This window comes from Leucopleurus acutus (assembly GCF_964270905.1).
Source record: "Leucopleurus acutus genome assembly, chromosome: 10".
Lineage (NCBI taxonomy): Eukaryota > Metazoa > Chordata > Mammalia > Artiodactyla > Delphinidae > Leucopleurus > Leucopleurus acutus.
The window spans coordinates 64,905,025-64,921,450 of NC_139153.1; the positions used below are offsets into that span (position 1 = coordinate 64,905,025).

Below are 16,426 nucleotides of genomic sequence, written 5' to 3' on the forward strand. Positions count from 1 at the left end.
CCCCCTCCCCCACTGCTTTTCCCACCGTTGATTCCCAGTCCTCATCCTTGATCTTTCCCCTGCTTCCATCAATGTCAATAAAAAAGCCAGGATGGCGAGGTTTCTTAAGCGCCACTGTGTACCAGGCACTTTAAAACCTCTTTGGAACAACCCTTGGAAGTAAGTGCAGTGGACCACACCCATCTTAGAGCTGAACAAACTGAGGCTCAGCTGGTTTAAGGAACCTTGCCCAAGGTCACTGAGCTGGGTTTATAATCAGGTCTCTAGGTGCCGTGAGGAATAATAATACTAAATTGAGATTCAACGCGCAATTAAGGCCTGTACACCAAGCACCTCGGTGGTCTGCAGAGAGAAAAATCCTGAATGTGGTAGGCAGGTACACATGAAAACACAGTGGGTCTGTGCTACCATCTGGGCATGTGCCAGCTGGATACTGAGAGGAGAGAGAAGAGGGAGGACAGAGACTCTCTGGCCTCAGGGATTGAATGGTTCTCAAGGACAGAAGCTACCGCAGCCAGGGAAGGACAGGCCTGGAGACAGCTGTGTGCCTCCACCCCATTCTCAGAGTTGGGGTTCTCCAGCCACCTCTGCCTGCCCCCCACCCTGGTGTTTCCTGGAGCCTCGCCAACCCCCTCCCCCTTCAGGCTGGCTCCCCAGGCCTCCTTACCCTGCCTCATCAACCCCTTGCACTCTCTGCCCCCAACTAAGCCCTCCTACCTTCTCCCCCCACCCCTCCCCCACCTTTGCCTTCTAGAACTCCTGGAAGTTTCCAACTGGAGGTTTTCATTTGAAAACTCCTTTTCTTAAGTAGTTGGTCCTGAGGTGGCTGCTGTGGCCCCTCCCTCTGAGTCAGGGTCCTTGTCAGGATGGAGGCCCCAGCTTCAAGCCCTTGATCCCGAATTTTGGGCCACTCCTCCATATTCCGCTTTTTCCGTAGCCTGGTGGGGAGCAAGGGCAGCCCAAAGAGCTCAGACAAGGCCCTGCTGGGGGGCCAGTCTTGTCCCTTTCGAGAGCAGAACGCCGCGCCTTTGATGACTGATCACCAGGGAGGAGCAGGGCGGGAGTCCAGGCCTCCTGCCACGCTGTCCTACACCTTCTCTGTGGCCCTGCCACAGTCCGACCCCTCGGGGCTGGGGCTGGGGGACACAGGGCCCCAGACCCCTACCCCCGTGGAGGTCCTGAGGGTCCTGGCTCAGGGTGTAGAGGTGAAGCCAGTCCTGCCCAGAGGAAGCCAGGAGGTGCTGGGCAACCTGTCTGAGTTGGAGGAGAGGGAAGAGGAACAGACGGAGGCAGCAGGGGATACAGGGACCTCAGACAGGTGAGGGGCTGGGCTGTGGATGGTGGGAAGGAGCCTGGGATGGAAGAACTGGGAGGAGGCCTGGTTGTAAGAAGGGGGAAGGATGTGGGCCTGAGATGGGAGGACCCAAATTGGGGAGGGGCCAGGAGCGGACTCCTTGGGTGGACAGAGGACTGGGTGGGCATGGTTGGACAGACGTGTCAGGGGTGGAGAGGAGCCTGGAGATGTGGGGAGGGGGTGAGGCAGAGATGGGGGTCCTCCCGCAAGTGAGTGGTTGTGGAGGGAGGCACCGAAAGGAAAGGGGGGTGCTCTGGGTTGAGCCGGGGCTCCTGTTACTTCCCAGCTCCTTCCTGGGCCCCACTTCCCCCACCTTCCCTCCCCACTCTCTCCCTCCTGGTTCCCACTCTCATTTGGACCTGGCACCCACCCCTGGTGAGGAAGGGGGCCCACTTCTCTCTCTGCTCCCCACGCCCCTCCTCACCCTACTTTTGGGGAGGGATCATCCCCTCTGTGATGAAGACCCCAGAGGGCCGAGCAGGGAGTAGTTGGGAGCAGGAGGTTAGAGGAAGCTGAGCAGGGCCTCTAGGAGAGCCTTGGGGGGTTTAGGGGGCCTTCACCACATCTCTGGGCCCCACCTGCCACCCCCGTCTGACTATGCTTTGGGATCAGGGGCCACTTTGCCCAAGCCTTGGCGGTGGAGCAAGGATGCTTGCAGAGGGCCATGGGGCCACTGGATATCAGCCCCGAGACCTTCACCGGGGAGGAGGAGAAGGAGCGTCTGCTTGATGGTGAGTGTGGTGGCCGCAGGTGTGGGGGACATGCCGGGGGTGTAGGGCCGGGAAGGACACAGGGCAGTTTGAGGGGACGCTAGAGGCGGGCTGCCTGGGTTTGAATCCCACCTCCACTAGGCCAAGCTGTGTGATGGTGGTGAGTCACTCAACCTTTCTGTGTCTCACTTTCCTCATCTGCAAAATGGGAATATAATAGTACCTATCCCAGAGGGCAGTAGCAAGGATTGAGTGAGATTTTCTCTGTGAAGTGCCTAGAACTGTGCCCAGCATGTAGCAGGTGTTTGCTAAAGAAAACAAGGAAACCTGGCCCTCAGCTCAGCCTCCTGATGGCCCTGTCCTCCTGGGCCTGGGCTGCCTCTTGCTGCTGTGAGCTATCAGTGACCACTACCGCTCCACAGGAGACCTCAGGCTGGCCTCCTCCCAGGTGGGGGCAACTCCCTGGAACCGCCTCCTCAGCTTGTACAAACAGCTCCAGAAATCGGCCCCGGCCAAGGTCAGTGGGGCTAGCTGAAAGTGCGGGGTGAGGCCTGGGTGGGGCCCAGGGGGGCAGCCACCTGCCTGAACCTCTTGAGAGCCGTTGTTCCCTCCTGCTTTCTGTTCTGGGTCTCCGTGGGCGTGGGGGCTGCAGGCTCGGCCCCACCCTCCTCACCTGCTCAGTCATGGGCATACCCTCAGATCTCTCTCAAGGAAGGCCTGCCCTGTGAGGAGAAAGGCGGGGAAGAGGAAACAGAGGAGGACAGCTCACTCAAGCTCTGTGTCCCAGGCATTGTCACCCTCCAGTCGCCGCTGCATAAGACTTTTAGGTCGACAGATACAGTAGGTAAATGTGGTGCCCCCACCTCCCCACCCAGCCAGCTCCCCCACAGAAGGAGCCCCACTTGGGTCAGTGGCTCATGGATGCGATACCAGTTCTGTGACCACCAGGTGGAACCAGAGGACCTAAGATGACTGCCCAGGCTGGGGGAGCTGTGTGTGGCTGGTTCCGAGGCTGAGCTGGGTCTAGCAAGGGTCCTCCGCCCTCAGGGCGTGGGTGGGCAGCAGAGGGTGGAGGGGTGGGGGGCGGGTTGTGACTGGGACTGCGGCTCCTTGAGCACCACCCTTTCCCAGCCTGGAATTCTAACTCCTTCAGTGGCCACCTCCATCCCTGGTTTTCCCATTGTGCGTGCACTGCTGTGACAGTACCCCAGAAGGCCCCCTCTCCCACTGCAGCCCCCTTGCCGCCCTGACATGGTGAGCAGATGGCTTAGTGGTAATAACATACTCCAATAAAATCACTGTTGACATTTTCATAGCCATTACTATGGGCCAAACCCTCCTCTAAGCACTTTTCATGAAATACTGCATTATAACTCTGAGGTAGGTTCTGTTACAGTCTCCACTTCACTGTGAGGAAACTGAGGCACAGAGAGGTTAAGTAACTTGTCCAAGATCACATAGCTAGTAAGTGGCAGAGCTGGGACTTGATCCCAGGAGGTTTGGGTTGTTCCAGATCTGTGCTCTGGAATTGGTGGCTGGAGGGGGCAGGGTGGGGTAGGGCAGATGTCTGCCCCTTGCATGCTGTCCCCAGGAGGTAAGTAAAGAGACTCACACTCAAGCTGGTGGGAGGGAGCCCATGGAAAGCGAGTGTCCTGGGGAGGGCGGGCAGTGGGGGGAGGTGTTGTCTGGCTGGCTCCAGGGACTGGATGGAGAAGGGGCCCAGCTGGGAAGGCCAGGGGATGCACAGGGCTGGGTGAGGTTTGGAGAGCCAGAGCCACCTCCTCTCCCTTCGATCCCCAGCAGGTTGTCCACCCTTCTCCTGCCTGTCCCATGCCCATCTCTCTGACTCTCAGGTTTCGTGGAGTCGGAGTTAAAGAAGCTTCTGGTAGTGCAACGGGAGTCCCGCCTCTGGAAGATGGGTGGCCACGAGGGCCGGAAGCTGCTGACCCAGCCAGAGATCACCCTGGAGGAGGCAGGCATTGTGGATGTCCAGGTATGCCCGCCCATCCCGCCCCCACCCTCTGCCTGAGAGCCCTGGGGAGAGTGGGGCTGGAGGCCTCCCCTCTCCGCAGCTGCTGGCCCAGGCTCCAGCCCCCATGCTGGGCAGGAAATGCTTAACTCCTTCTTGGTGGTGGTATCTCTGAGAGCAGGATCCTGACCCCCTGCACACACACTCCTCCTCCATCAGTCTCTCTCTCACTTGACCTGAGTCCATTTTTAAGGCTTCACTGCCATTCACTTGCTGTGTGGCCTTGGGCAAGTCCCTTCCCCTCTCTGGGCCTCAGTTTCCTCATCTCTACATTGAGGGGACTTGTCTAGGTAGCTTTAAGGCTTTCCTGCACATCTGTCATTTGCATAATGTTGCTCTTTTTCTGTTTTCTCTCCCATTCACACCTACACCAACTCCCACAAACACACATAGGTGCGGGGGAGTTACCTACCTGGTCACACCAAGGACCACCTACAGCCCACCCTACTTGACATTGGCCTCAAAGGTTAGGCCTGTCCCAGCTTCTCTGAGTGCACATTGATGGATATGTTGATGAAAAATGTGTCAATGTCCTTTTTGGGTTAATTTCCACTCATTCATCAGCTCATCCTTTCATTCAGTGGACATCTGCCCCTGACGGTGTGTGTAGTTTACAAAAGGAAGGAGCAAAGTCTTTAGTCGAAGTCTCTGACCTGGCATGACTTGCTCTGTGACTTTGAATGTGGGCCTTGGTTTCTTTACCTGAAGAGGGGACCATTGGAGGATCAAATGAGCTGACGAGTGTGTAGCCCTCAACTTCAAAGGGCACTCCAGCGTCAGGGATTATGACTCACCCCTTGGGGGTCGTTAATACCAGAAATACTTGCCTACTGGGTACTGAGGGGCAGCCTTCCCGTTGTCTTGAGCCTGCAGGCTATGTGTCAGGGTGCCCCTCTGTGCTCTGGAGAACCTCACCCTAAACCACACAGGTGGTCACTCTGGCAGGGCCCCTGCTTTTGTCTTTTCCTGCTAAAGGGAGCTCTCCTCCCCTCTCTCCTCCATTCCAGGACCACCCCCTGAGCCGGCCTGCCCCAGCCCCAGGGGTCACAGTCCTAGGGTAGCCTGAGTATCACTGGGGGCCCCTAGGGAGTTTCTGGAGTAGAGGACCAGCTGAGTCCTCACTTGGGGACAGGGCTGCCTCAGGGATATCTTCCTGCTGTGGGTGTTACAAGGATTCTGTCCTCATTACCTCCCCCCACTCTCTCCTTATCTGCCCTCAGAGACACCAAGCTGAGGGGGGAAGGAAGCTGCCCCCCAGCCTTTGGGGAATGCTGGGGACCTGGGGGAGGGGCGCTGAGGCACCAGAAGCACCACCCTAGGCTGGAGGGAAGGATGCAGAGCCCCCTTGGTGTGGTGTCTAGGATAGAGGTGAAGGAGGGGAGGGCTTGGCTGGTGTGCCTGGCTCCAGGGGCTTCCCAGGAATCCCCCAAGCTGGAGGGAGAAGGTTACCTCCATTCTATGGGAGGGAGGTGGCTCAGGGCTAGTGGGCCTGGCCTGCTGTGGGCACCTGGGGGAGGGTCTGGAAAGGTGGCCTTGGGGTGCTTGTCTCTGAGGGCAGGTGGGATGGTTCTGGGGGTACAGAGCAGGAAGAGGAGAGCGCAAAGATGCAAAGGCATCTTCCTTCACCCACTTCCACCCCCCAGCACCTGCTCCTTGAGGAGATGAATGAGATGGAAAACTGGCCTCCAGAGTGAAGCTGGTGCTGGCCTGAGTCTGCCCTGCCCCGGGTCCCTGCAGCCTGTGTAGAGATGTATCCGCCTCCTCTTAGGGCACCTCAAGGAGCCCCTGGGGCCAAGGCATCTTTAATAAATGGTGTCCATGTGTCTGCAGGGTGGGCCTGCCCGGCACACTGTCCCCACTCTTCAGACTCAGGCCTGTGATGTTATTAATAAAACTCAGTTTGACTTTGGCCTTCTTGCCTGTCTGTCTGCCGACCTGGCCCCTCATCCTCCACCCAGGAACAAGCTCAGGGTTCTCAGTCTAGTTCTAGTCCATGCCTACAGGCTGCCAGGCCACCCCAGCTGCAGAGCCCTGGGTTCCATCTGAGCTGGAGGACGGGAGGTTTAATGCACCTGACCCAGGGGTGGGGAAGGACCTGGGGCCCAGAGTGAGCGCCGGGGGAGCCCCTGCTGCCACAGACCCGCCCGTCATAGTCAGAGCAGCCCTGGTTTCCCTCCCTCCTAAATTCCCAGGCCTGGCTTGCAGCCTCCTCGAAGGATCCGGGAATTCTCCAGCAGGAAGTTCCTGCCCAGCCATCACGGGGACAAAGCCAGGAAAGCAGCCTTGGGACCATGGGGACCTGCCTCAGGGGCTGGGCTAGGGGGCAGGTGAGGGGGCCCTGGGGTTGATGGAGAGGTGCCACAGGGGTGGGGGTCAGGGCTCCATCCTGCTGCCCCTGGTCAGGGCCCACTAGGCCATGCTCAGTGCCAAGCGCCTTTGGGGATCCTGGGTGGGTGGAGGGAGGTCCAGACATCTAGAAGGCCCAACCCTATCTAATCCCAGAAGCAAGGATGGGCTTGAGTATTGGCCGTGGCAGGGCACACCCTCATACCCGGCTTCGTGGGCATCCAATGGGAGGGAGGGCCAGGCCCAGTTTGGACACCAGGAGGTGCTGTTTGCCAGGAGGTCCAGCTGGCTCCCGGTAGGACGCTGGTTCATTCCCTCCCGTGCTGGTCCTGGCTGAACCCCCAGCACACGTGTGAGAGAGAGCTCACACTGCCCAACTCTTATCAACACAACTGCTATTTACAGATGCGTGTCTCGCCTTCTCCATGGGGCCCCCACTGTGTCCAGCCCGAGGCCTGTGCAGAGCTGAAGTTCAATGTCAGAACATGGTGGCCACTCTGAATAATTATCATGATTGATAACAATAGCTGTTTGTTGGATGGATGGGTGTGCTTGAGGTGGGGGTAGGGAAACTGCAGCAACCTGGCCTCCTGCCCCAGCCCCGCCCAGCCCAGTGAAGTGCGGAGCCCCACCTCATCCCATCCCCCAGCCTGGGCTCAGGGGAGAGCTTGGAGAGGAGACTGGCTAGTGATTCACAAGTGGGCTGGGGCTTTATTTTCTCTTGGGCTTCCTGGTCAGGCCCCCCACCTCCTGGAATCCTTGACTCAGGCCCTGAGCTGAGGCCCATGGAAGGGCCCATCTGGACTGTCCCCCTGAGTCAGCTGGAGGCAGCCTTGTGATCATATGACTCACCTGGGCCCTAATGACTTCCTCTCAGAGTGTTGGCTGCTGGGAAGGGTGGGGGCCCTGGAGGGCAGCCTGTGGGCTCCCTGGGTGCACGTGGACCCCTGGTGTTCCCTTGTGGACATAGCACTCCTCATGGACCCCACGGAGGGGATACCTCTCTGCCTTCCCCCTTCCTGATAGGCCCCCAAACCTGGTGCCAGCCATGCCCAGGCTGGAGGAGGATCCCTGGGCCCAGAGCACTCCAGGACACAGCTCTGCCCTCTCCCCCCGTTGTCCTCTGGGTGGGGCTGGCCAGCAGCCCCTGGACACAGGCAGGCACCACAGTGGGTCGGGGTAGACTGGGCCCAGCTGGCACTCAGGCTCCTTGGCTGCTCGTGTGAGCCAAGTGGGCACTCATAGGCCATGCCACCTCAGCTCGCAGGGACAGGAGCGTCTCATCCTTGGGCCCCACGAGAGTGGGCTGCTGGGGAGTGGCGGGGCGGGCACCTGTCTGCTCCTCGCTCTCCCTTTCTGTAAAGTGAGGGCCATGGCACCTCATCGTCCACCCCGCCTCCCCCAGGGTTCCTGTGAACCACAGGGAGGAAGGTCTGTGAGGCTGGGAGGCGCAGCTGCTGGTGCGGGAACAGGAGTGGGGACTGTGTCCGGGCACAGGTGTGAGGGCCTCTCTCCGGCCCCGAAGGGTCCTGGGCCGGTTCCTGTGGATGGGCCTGGCCTGACACTCATGAGTGGTGAAGGCAGGGGTGACGTGGCCCAGGGACCTGCGGGGTGGGGGCGGGGAGGCGCGGCGAGCAGGTGCAGAGGGCCGGGTGCAGGCTCAGCGCACACGTGGACAGAGGCCAGACGTTTCTGAAAGGCTTCGAGGGAACACTGCCGATGCATCTGTGGGTCTGACCTGAGGACTGGGTGGCATTTAAAGTTTTCTCCTCTCCAGCGTGTGCAGACAGCCGGGGCGGGGGAGGGGGGGCAGGGCATGCACCACTTGTGCAGGTTGGGCCCTGCACCAGGGCACTAGGCTCAAGGGTGACAAGGCTCTGAAACCCCGAGAGGTGCCTCTCTCTCATTTGCTCAAAAGGGCCAGTTGGGGGGGCAGTGGCCCTGGTCAGTCCTGCAGGTTTAAGTCAAGCTGTTATGTCAGAACTTGCCAAGCCTCTGCCCCCTCCAGGTTTCTCTCCACGCTCCCCATGCCCCCACCCCCCGCATCTTCCTCCATCTCTCTCTGTTGGTAGCTACGTATGGGTCTGTTTCTTTTCTCTCTTTCTTACTGTATCTCTGGAGGGATAGAGGTGAGAAAAGCAGCCCCCAGATCCATTCTGAGGGTATGTGGGGGACAGCGGTGGCTGAAAGGAAGGCAGTAGGTGGTGGTGGGGGGAGAGCAGGGTGGGTGGTCCCAGGGAAGTGTGGGCAGGGTCAAAGGCGGGCCTGCCTGCCTGGGGAGACACTGGGGTCTCCCTCCCTGTGGGCTCCTGGGCATAGCCTTTGAGGAAGATGCCACCTCGGGCCCTGTTCAGAGGCACTGGTTGTCAGCCTTGCCTATCCCTGGGGTGAGGGAAGGGCAGAACCATTGTCTTATTTTCCAAGTGGGAAGGGAGCTGGAGCGCAGAGGAGCAGAGGGGAAAGACTCAGCTGGGTGGCAGCCGAGGCTCCAGCTTGACAAGCTCACGTGACTGCTGGCAGGTCCCTGACCTCTCTGAATCTCAGTTTCCACATCCTTGAAATGGGCGAATCACAGGCTTCTCTTGTGGGCTGAATGAAGTGCTGTTTGGCAGGGATCGAATAATTATTAAGCATCTACTACATTCTGTTCTAGACACTGGGGAAATAGAGCAGTGAACAAGACACACAAAACCTTCACTCTTTTGAGCACTTATGATTGCTAGTAGGATACACAGCGAACATATAATGTATCAGGAAGTGACAGGTACTATGAAGAAGCTGGCTAATAGGATACTCTTTCAGAGTGATGGGATGGGAAGGGCCATTCTGAGGAGGTCAAATGGAAGCATGGACCACCAGGAAGTGAGGGCAGGAACCATGGGAATGTCGGGGAAGAATATTAGAGCTGAAGTGCAAATGCCCTGAGGCAGGAGAAGGCCTGGGGTGTTTGAGAAACAGGAAGGAGACCTGTGTAGCTGGAGGATAGAGTGGGAGGAGGAGTAACGGGGTGAGATCAGGAAGGAAGGAGGAGGGACTTGCCTGGTGGCACAGTGGTTAAGAATCTGCCTGCCAATGCAGGGGACATGGGTTTGAGCCCTGGTCGGGGAACATCCCACATGCCACAGAGCAACTAAGCCCATGCGCCACAGCTACTGAGCCTGCGCTCTAGAGCCCACGAACGACAGCTACTGAAGCCCGCGCGCCTAAAGCCCATGCTCTGCGAAAAGAGAAGCCACTGCAATGAGAAGCCTGCACACCGCAACGAAGAGTAGGCCCTGCTCTCCGCAACTAGAGAAAGCCCGCAGCAACAAAGACCCAACGCAGCCAAAAATAAATCAATAATAAATAAATTTATAAATAATCCGCCTGCCAGTGCAACACGAGTTCGATCCAAGGTCAGGGAACTAGATCCTGTATGCCACAACGAAGACTCCACGTGTCACAACTAAGACCTGGCGCAAAAATAAATTAAAAAAAAAAAAAAGACCTTCTCTCCCTGCCATCCATCCCTCTGTAAACTTGCACTCTAGTGCCTTTGCTGGGACCCCAAATCACAGCCACAGCTTCCCAAGCCTTCAAAGCTGCTGTCCCCCCAGGTCTTCCCTGCTACCCCCGTACCCCTGCCTATCCTGTACAGCTCAGCTCTGGCACCTCCTCTTCTCCTGGAGTCCTCACAGCTCCCTGGCTATGGGACTAATGGGATCTATGTGTTTTCCTGCTCTCTAGCCTGGACAGACACATTATGAAGGCAGGCCCCGGGGGGGTTTGTCCCCATGTCTACAGTGTCCAATGTGCTGGCTAGCACAGAGCAGGCTTAGCACGAGGGGCCAGACTGAACGAGCAAGGGAGGGGAGGTGGGAGGAGGGGGCTCAGGGACAGAGCTGGAGTGGTAGGGGCTAGATTACATAGGGCCATGTCTGGCAACCTCAATGGCTTGGCATCCTCAGGGCAGTGGGAGCCATAGAAGGCTATAGAGCTGGGGGCAGTAGCATGATAAGATGTACAGTGGAGGGGGGAGTGGAGGGAGCAGGGGGCCAATTAGGAGGCTGTCACAATTGTTGTAGTGAGAGAGAGAAGTGAGCCTGAGCTGGGACAGTGGCAGATGGGGTGAACAGGAGGACACTTGGGCAGTGCTTCCCAACCGGGGCAATTATGTCTGCCAGGAGACATTTGGCAATGTCTGGAGACATTTTTGGTTTGTCACAACTTGGGGTGGGGTCCTACTAGCATCTCATGGGTGGAGACCTCCCTATGTTTCCTCATCTTTAGTAAAGGTTATTAGGAGGATTAAATGGGTTAATACATGGCCAGTGTTTAGAAAAGTGACTGATACGTATTAAGCACTAGGTAACATGAGCTACTGTTATTTTAAAACATAAATCCTTAAAAAAAAAAAAACCAGTTTTTAAAAAAACAACTAAACATTTAAAAAATAATAAAAATAAAACAGGGCTTCCCTGGTGGCGCAGTGGTTGAGAGTCCGCCTGCCGATGCAGGGGACACGGGTTCATGCCCCGGTCCGGGAAGATCCCACATGCCGCGGAGCGGCTGGGCCTGTGAGCCATGGCCGCTGAGCCTGCGCGTCCGGAGCCCGTGCTCCACAACGGGAGAGGCCACAACAGTGAGAGGCCCGCGTACCGCAAAAATAAATAAATAAATAAAACAAAAATCCTCTGTTTAAAGCCCTGCACTGAATCCTCATCGCCCAAGTAAGAGCCAAGTCCTTCCAAAGGCTGACGAGTCCCTTCACCACCCGGTCCTTTTCCGTCTCCCACCCCATCTCCTCCTGCCCTGCTTCTTTCTCTGTGTGCTCTGGCCACGCGGGCCCCTCTGCTGTTCCTTGCACACACTCAGCCTACTCCTGCCTCAGAGCCCTGGCACTTGCTGCTCCCTCTCTGTTGTTTCTCTGCCCCTAGGAATTTACATGACTCCCTTCCTCGCGTCCTTGAGATCTTTCCTTAGCTGTCAGCTGTCACCTTCTTGGGGGATATTTCTTAACCACCCTCTGTAAAAAAAAACCAAGAAAATCTATCTCTTCCAACTGGCTCTCTCCCTGTGCCCCTCCCCTGCTTTATTTTTCTTAAGAGCACTTTCAGCATCTAACACATCATGTATTTAGTTTGTTTATGTGCTTATGGTCTCTCAACTGGAGTGTGAGCCTCTCGAGGGCAGGCACTGTTGCCTGTTTTGTTTGCTGCTGTGTCCCCAGGGCCTAGGACCTTACTAGTACCTTCCAAATACCCTTAAACATTACTTACATGAATGAACAGAGTGAATGAAAATCCCCACCAGGGCTCAGAGAGGTAGGAAGGGAATGGAGAGAATGTAGAATTGTGGAGGGGAAGGGAGGGCCCAAGTGGACCTCTGGAAGGGCCAAGGTCTTGGCACAGTCTGGGGCACGGAGCCTTGTTCATCTGTCCTCCCCAGGCCTTCCACCGTCATCTACTCTCTGGGATCATCCTTCAGGCAGTGCCGGGCTCTACCTGCCATGCCCTGAACACACCACCCCCAGTCCGGGCAGATGACCAGGCCTGAACGAAGTGTCCTTTCCCCTCTGATAAGCTGCCTCCTTCTAGGGGCGCTCAGGGCAGGCCATATCCTGCTGCTTAGGAAGTGCCTGAGGGCCTGGGTGGGCCTCTGGAGTGGGCATGGGGCCGCTGCAGCAGCCGCCCTGCCCAGAGGCCCAGCAGAGGAGCAAGGGCAGCGGACCGGGCAGACCCCTGCCCACCACCAACCCCAAGCTCGCACCCATTCCTCATTCTCATTCATTCAACAAATCTCTCTTGCAAGCTTGTTGGGAGCACAGCTGTGAACAAGGGTTCCTGGTGGGGATGGGTGAGGAGTGGCAGAGACTGGGTGACAGGCTGCCAGACATGGGGCGCTGGCCTGCCTTGGGCACCTTGCCCTGGGGACAGTGGGGACAGGTGGGTGCTGAAGGGACATTTTACTTCTTGGCTTGGGGAGGAGCTGGAGATGACGGGTTTATCCTACTTCCCTGATCCCCTCAAGTCCCCCTCCCCGCATCTCTGCAGGTGTTTCCATGGTTGATGGTGCCAAAAGGAAGCTGTCAGTGGTTTCTGATGATTGACTATCACCCGCTTCTTGAGAGCCCTGAACCTGAGAACCCAGAACCAGACTCCCAGCCCCTCCCAGCCCCTCCCAGCCCCTCCCAGGGCCTCCTTCTTGCTCAGCCCCTCCCTCCTGAAGCCCTTTCCTCCCCATGGTCCTGCTTCAACTTTCCCATCCCTGCACAAACTGGGTCCTCGGGGAGGGGAGTTTGGTGATGGAGCACAGTATCTTCTAGGGGGTAGGGTAACCCTCCCACATCCAGCCGCATGCGTGAGTCCTTGCACACACACGCACACACTCAAATACCCCTCGGGCACATGTACCCCTGACCCCCCCACACCTCTCTAGGTTGCTGACCCACCCTGGGCCTCAGGGCCTGAGGGCTCCCTGGCCTTCACTGTCACAGGCGGGCAGGATGGGGCCGAGGCAGGTGCTGAGGGCCAGGCTCTACATTCTTGGGGTCCAAGTCTTCGAATCTGTAAGATGGGTGCTGGCTTGAGGTCTCTTGGTGTCCCCCAGGGCCTGTAACCTTTGAGATCCCAGGTAGTACAGGGAGAGAGACCCGTTCTGAGATGTCACCTGTGCTAGTTTTTTTTTCTTAGCAACCTTTTAAATTAATTAATTTTAATATATTTATTTATTTATCTTTGGCTGCGTTGGGCGTTGGGTCTTCATTGCTGCGCACGGGCTTTCTATAGTTGCGGCTCGCGGGGGCCACTCTTCATTGCGTGGGCTTCTCATTGCGGTGGCTTCTCTTGTTGCAGAGCATGGGCTCTAGGGCACGCAGGCTTCAGTAGTTGTGGCACACGAGCTCAGTAGTTGCGGCTTGCAGGCTCTAGAGCGCAGGCTCAGTAGTTGTGGCGCACGGGCTTAGTTGCTCCCCGGCATATGGGATCTTCCTGGCCCAGGGCTCGAACCGGTGTCCCTTGCATTGGCAGGAGGATTTTTAACCACTGTGCCACCAGGGAAGTCCACCTGTGCTAGTTTTAAAACATGGGCCCAACATCCTTTGGCTCTCTTCCCAGGGAGAGGGGATCTGTGTCATTCTCCCCTTGGATCTTGGAGGGCTATGATTGCCTCCGTCGTAAAGTACCATGGGAGTGATGCTATATGACTGCAGAGGCTACATTAGAAAAGGCCACGCAGGACACTTGCTCTGGGATAAACCAGCCCCCATGTAAGAAGTCGGAGGCCACATGGAGTCAGTCTCATCCACGGCCCCAGCTCAGCTCCACCCCCACCCCCGCCATGACAGCACCACCTGCCGGCCGCGCAGGGAGCAGCCATCATACACGTACAGCTCAGTTGCATCTTCAGATGACTCCAGCCCCAGCCAGCGTCTGACCCCCACAGCAATCACACGACAGACCCCCAGCAGCAACCACCTAGCCAGGCCCTTCCGAATTCCTGACCCACGAAACTGTGAGCAAAATGAAATGGCTGTTGTTTCACACGACTAGGTTTTGGAAAATTTGTTAGGTAGCAATAGTAATCAGAACATTGGCCCCAAACCTTTCCCAATTCTTCTCTTAGTTCTCTTCCCACCTTGTCTCTCAGGCTGAACCCCTCCTGGTCTGGACTCAAAGCCCTCAGAGATGGCGGCCTGGTCTCTGAGAATGCAAAGTGGGAGCTGAGGCAGGCTCCCCACCCTCTCCCGAGGAAGCGCTTGACTTACGCTGACAGCAGTGACCAGCCAAGCATTTGACAGATGAGCCTCTGGGCGGCACCTCCACCCTGGTCGGTCCCTCCTGTTTAGCCAGGACCAGGGTGTCCCTGGTGCCTATCTTTGTGCCCATGCTGGCCCTCAACCAGGCTCTGCTCTCAGCCCCTGGAACCCTGTCTCCAAGCCCTGGACTCCTGCCCCAATCTGTTAGCTGAACAAGGCCGGAGCTGAATGAGCACACGACAGCCCATCACCAGGGCTCAGAGCTGCAGAAAGCTGGGGCCTGGGACATGGGTGGGGTTTGAGGTTGACGGGGTGAGAAGGGTACATCAGAGACGGACCTAGCTCCTCGAGCTCCCCAGAGGGACTGGGCGCCACATTGGGAACTGGTAGACAATACCTCCGTGACTGACATCTGTCCCTTCCCTGCCTCACTTCTCCACTCCTCTAACTGGAGTTCACTTTGGTCACCTCCATTCAGGTATGTGTCCCTGAATCTCAGGGTCTGCATCCTGGGGAACCCAAACCAAGACAGAGGTGTTGAGATGAGTCCTCAGTGAACTTACAATCGGGCCTGAGAGGTGAAATCAACAGAGTTAGGATGGTGAGGTGCCAATAAGAAAGTGTACATAATAAAATTAGCAGTGAAAACCTGCCTCTGTTAAGCGCCCCCTCTGTGCCAGGGACTGGTCATAGGGCACAGTGTGTGTTATCTCATTGAATGCTCACCACCATCCTCTGTGGTTGGTGCTTCATTATCCCCATTTGACATATAAGGAAACAGGTTTAGGGAAGTTGTTTGTTCACGGTCAAGAACTAGGAAGTGGCAGGTTGGCCTGGAGAGCCTGGGCTCCGATTAGCCTTGGTCCTTGTGCGTGTACAGCCCCGCAGAGGGCAGAGGTCCTTGGCACAAAGGCGGGCATTTAAGCTGAACCTTGAAGGACAAACAGACATTGGGAAGATGGAGAGTCCTGGAAAAGGCCTTGGGCCTCGGTTTCCTTTTCTGTCAAGTGGGCATAATGGCCATAATGACCGTAGCCCTCTTCGGGCTCTTTGAAGATTACATGAGCTGATAGAGACATAAAGGGACCATAGTAAGTGTTCAGTAAGCGCTAATTTCCACTGCCTCTGAATGCGACAGTGTGCACTGTGGGTGTGGTCCTGGCTGCAGGTCTGAACAGGTTCTGGAGGCAACCTTCCAGCTCCCACTCCCAGCACTTGGGCCTCGAGGGGAGGAAGCTAGAGGAGCCACAGGAAGTTAATTTGTCTGGAACCCCTGCATTTGGATTCTCACTCAGGCAGCCTAGCATATTCCTCTTTTAAAGAACCCCGCCTCCTCTGGCACCCAATCCCTGAGTCTCCCATCCCCAACAACCTGGAGATCCTCCCTGCTGTCGAACCGCTTTCCCTCCTGCTGTGCATTTTGTCTGTCGGGACAAAGGGGGAGCTAATGAATCGTGGTAGTTGGCGCTGGAATCTGCTGGAATCGGGGCAGGTGCAGCCTGTGCGTGGACCACAGACTGTGGTGCCCAGAGGCAAGGAGGCCCACCTGGCTCAGGATGGAGGGAGCCGGGCCAGGCCCCACTGGAAGGTGGAGTCAGGAAAGAACTAGGTGGCAGCCGGAGGTGGAGGCTGGAGGCACAGGCCTTGGTGGGGTCCCTGTGCCAGCTGCGAGGGTCCCCCCGGCCACCACCAAGGAGGAATTCGGGGCAGGGTCTGCGAGGGCAAAGGAACAGTCCTCTGCCAGGCATAACTCCTGAGTGAACAAATTCCCCTCCCAGGTTCCCTGTCTGTGACCCTTCTGCAGGGTGAAGATTAAGAAGACACAGGCTCTGGGGTCAGGCAGGCCTGAGTTTGAGTCCCACCTCATGTCACTTATTGGCTGTGTGACATTGTGCAAGTCCCTTCACCCCCCTGAGCTTTCTTTATCTGCAAAATGGAGACACCTTAGTAGCCGTACAACCGGCATCCGACCTGTTAGGTAACAGAATTTCCCTTCCTCATCCATTAGCTGTTTGATTGTCTAGACCCTCAGCTCTGTGAGCCTCTGTTTCCTCCTCAGTAATAAAATGGGGACAGGGCTGAGGGCCGACTAGGTGCACTAATGCAGCCAGAGCGCCACCTAGGGGTGGGAACCAGGTGTTGGCAGTGAGTGGTTGCTACTGTTTCCCTTTGTGGTTCGTGTTCCAGGCGCCTAGTCTTGGGGGGGGGGGGTCTTCCTCTCTGCTCCCCCAGCCAACCCTGGGAAAGTACTG

General features: G+C 57.1%; 1 protein-coding gene across 1 annotated transcript; it reads left to right on the top strand.

The window, feature by feature from the left end:
- Positions 1 to 866: 866 nt before the first annotated feature.
- Positions 867 to 5,980, top strand: LOC309966901 (gametogenetin-binding protein 1-like; the record flags this gene model as incomplete). Its single annotated transcript, XM_082847342.1, is given in 7 exon segments — positions 867 to 890; positions 894 to 1,318; positions 1,967 to 2,085; positions 2,487 to 2,581; positions 2,764 to 2,908; positions 3,918 to 4,057; positions 5,737 to 5,980. Coding segments are annotated over 7 exon segments (999 nt in total). The 3' UTR covers positions 5,788 to 5,980.
- Positions 5,981 to 16,426: the final 10,446 nt, after the last annotated feature.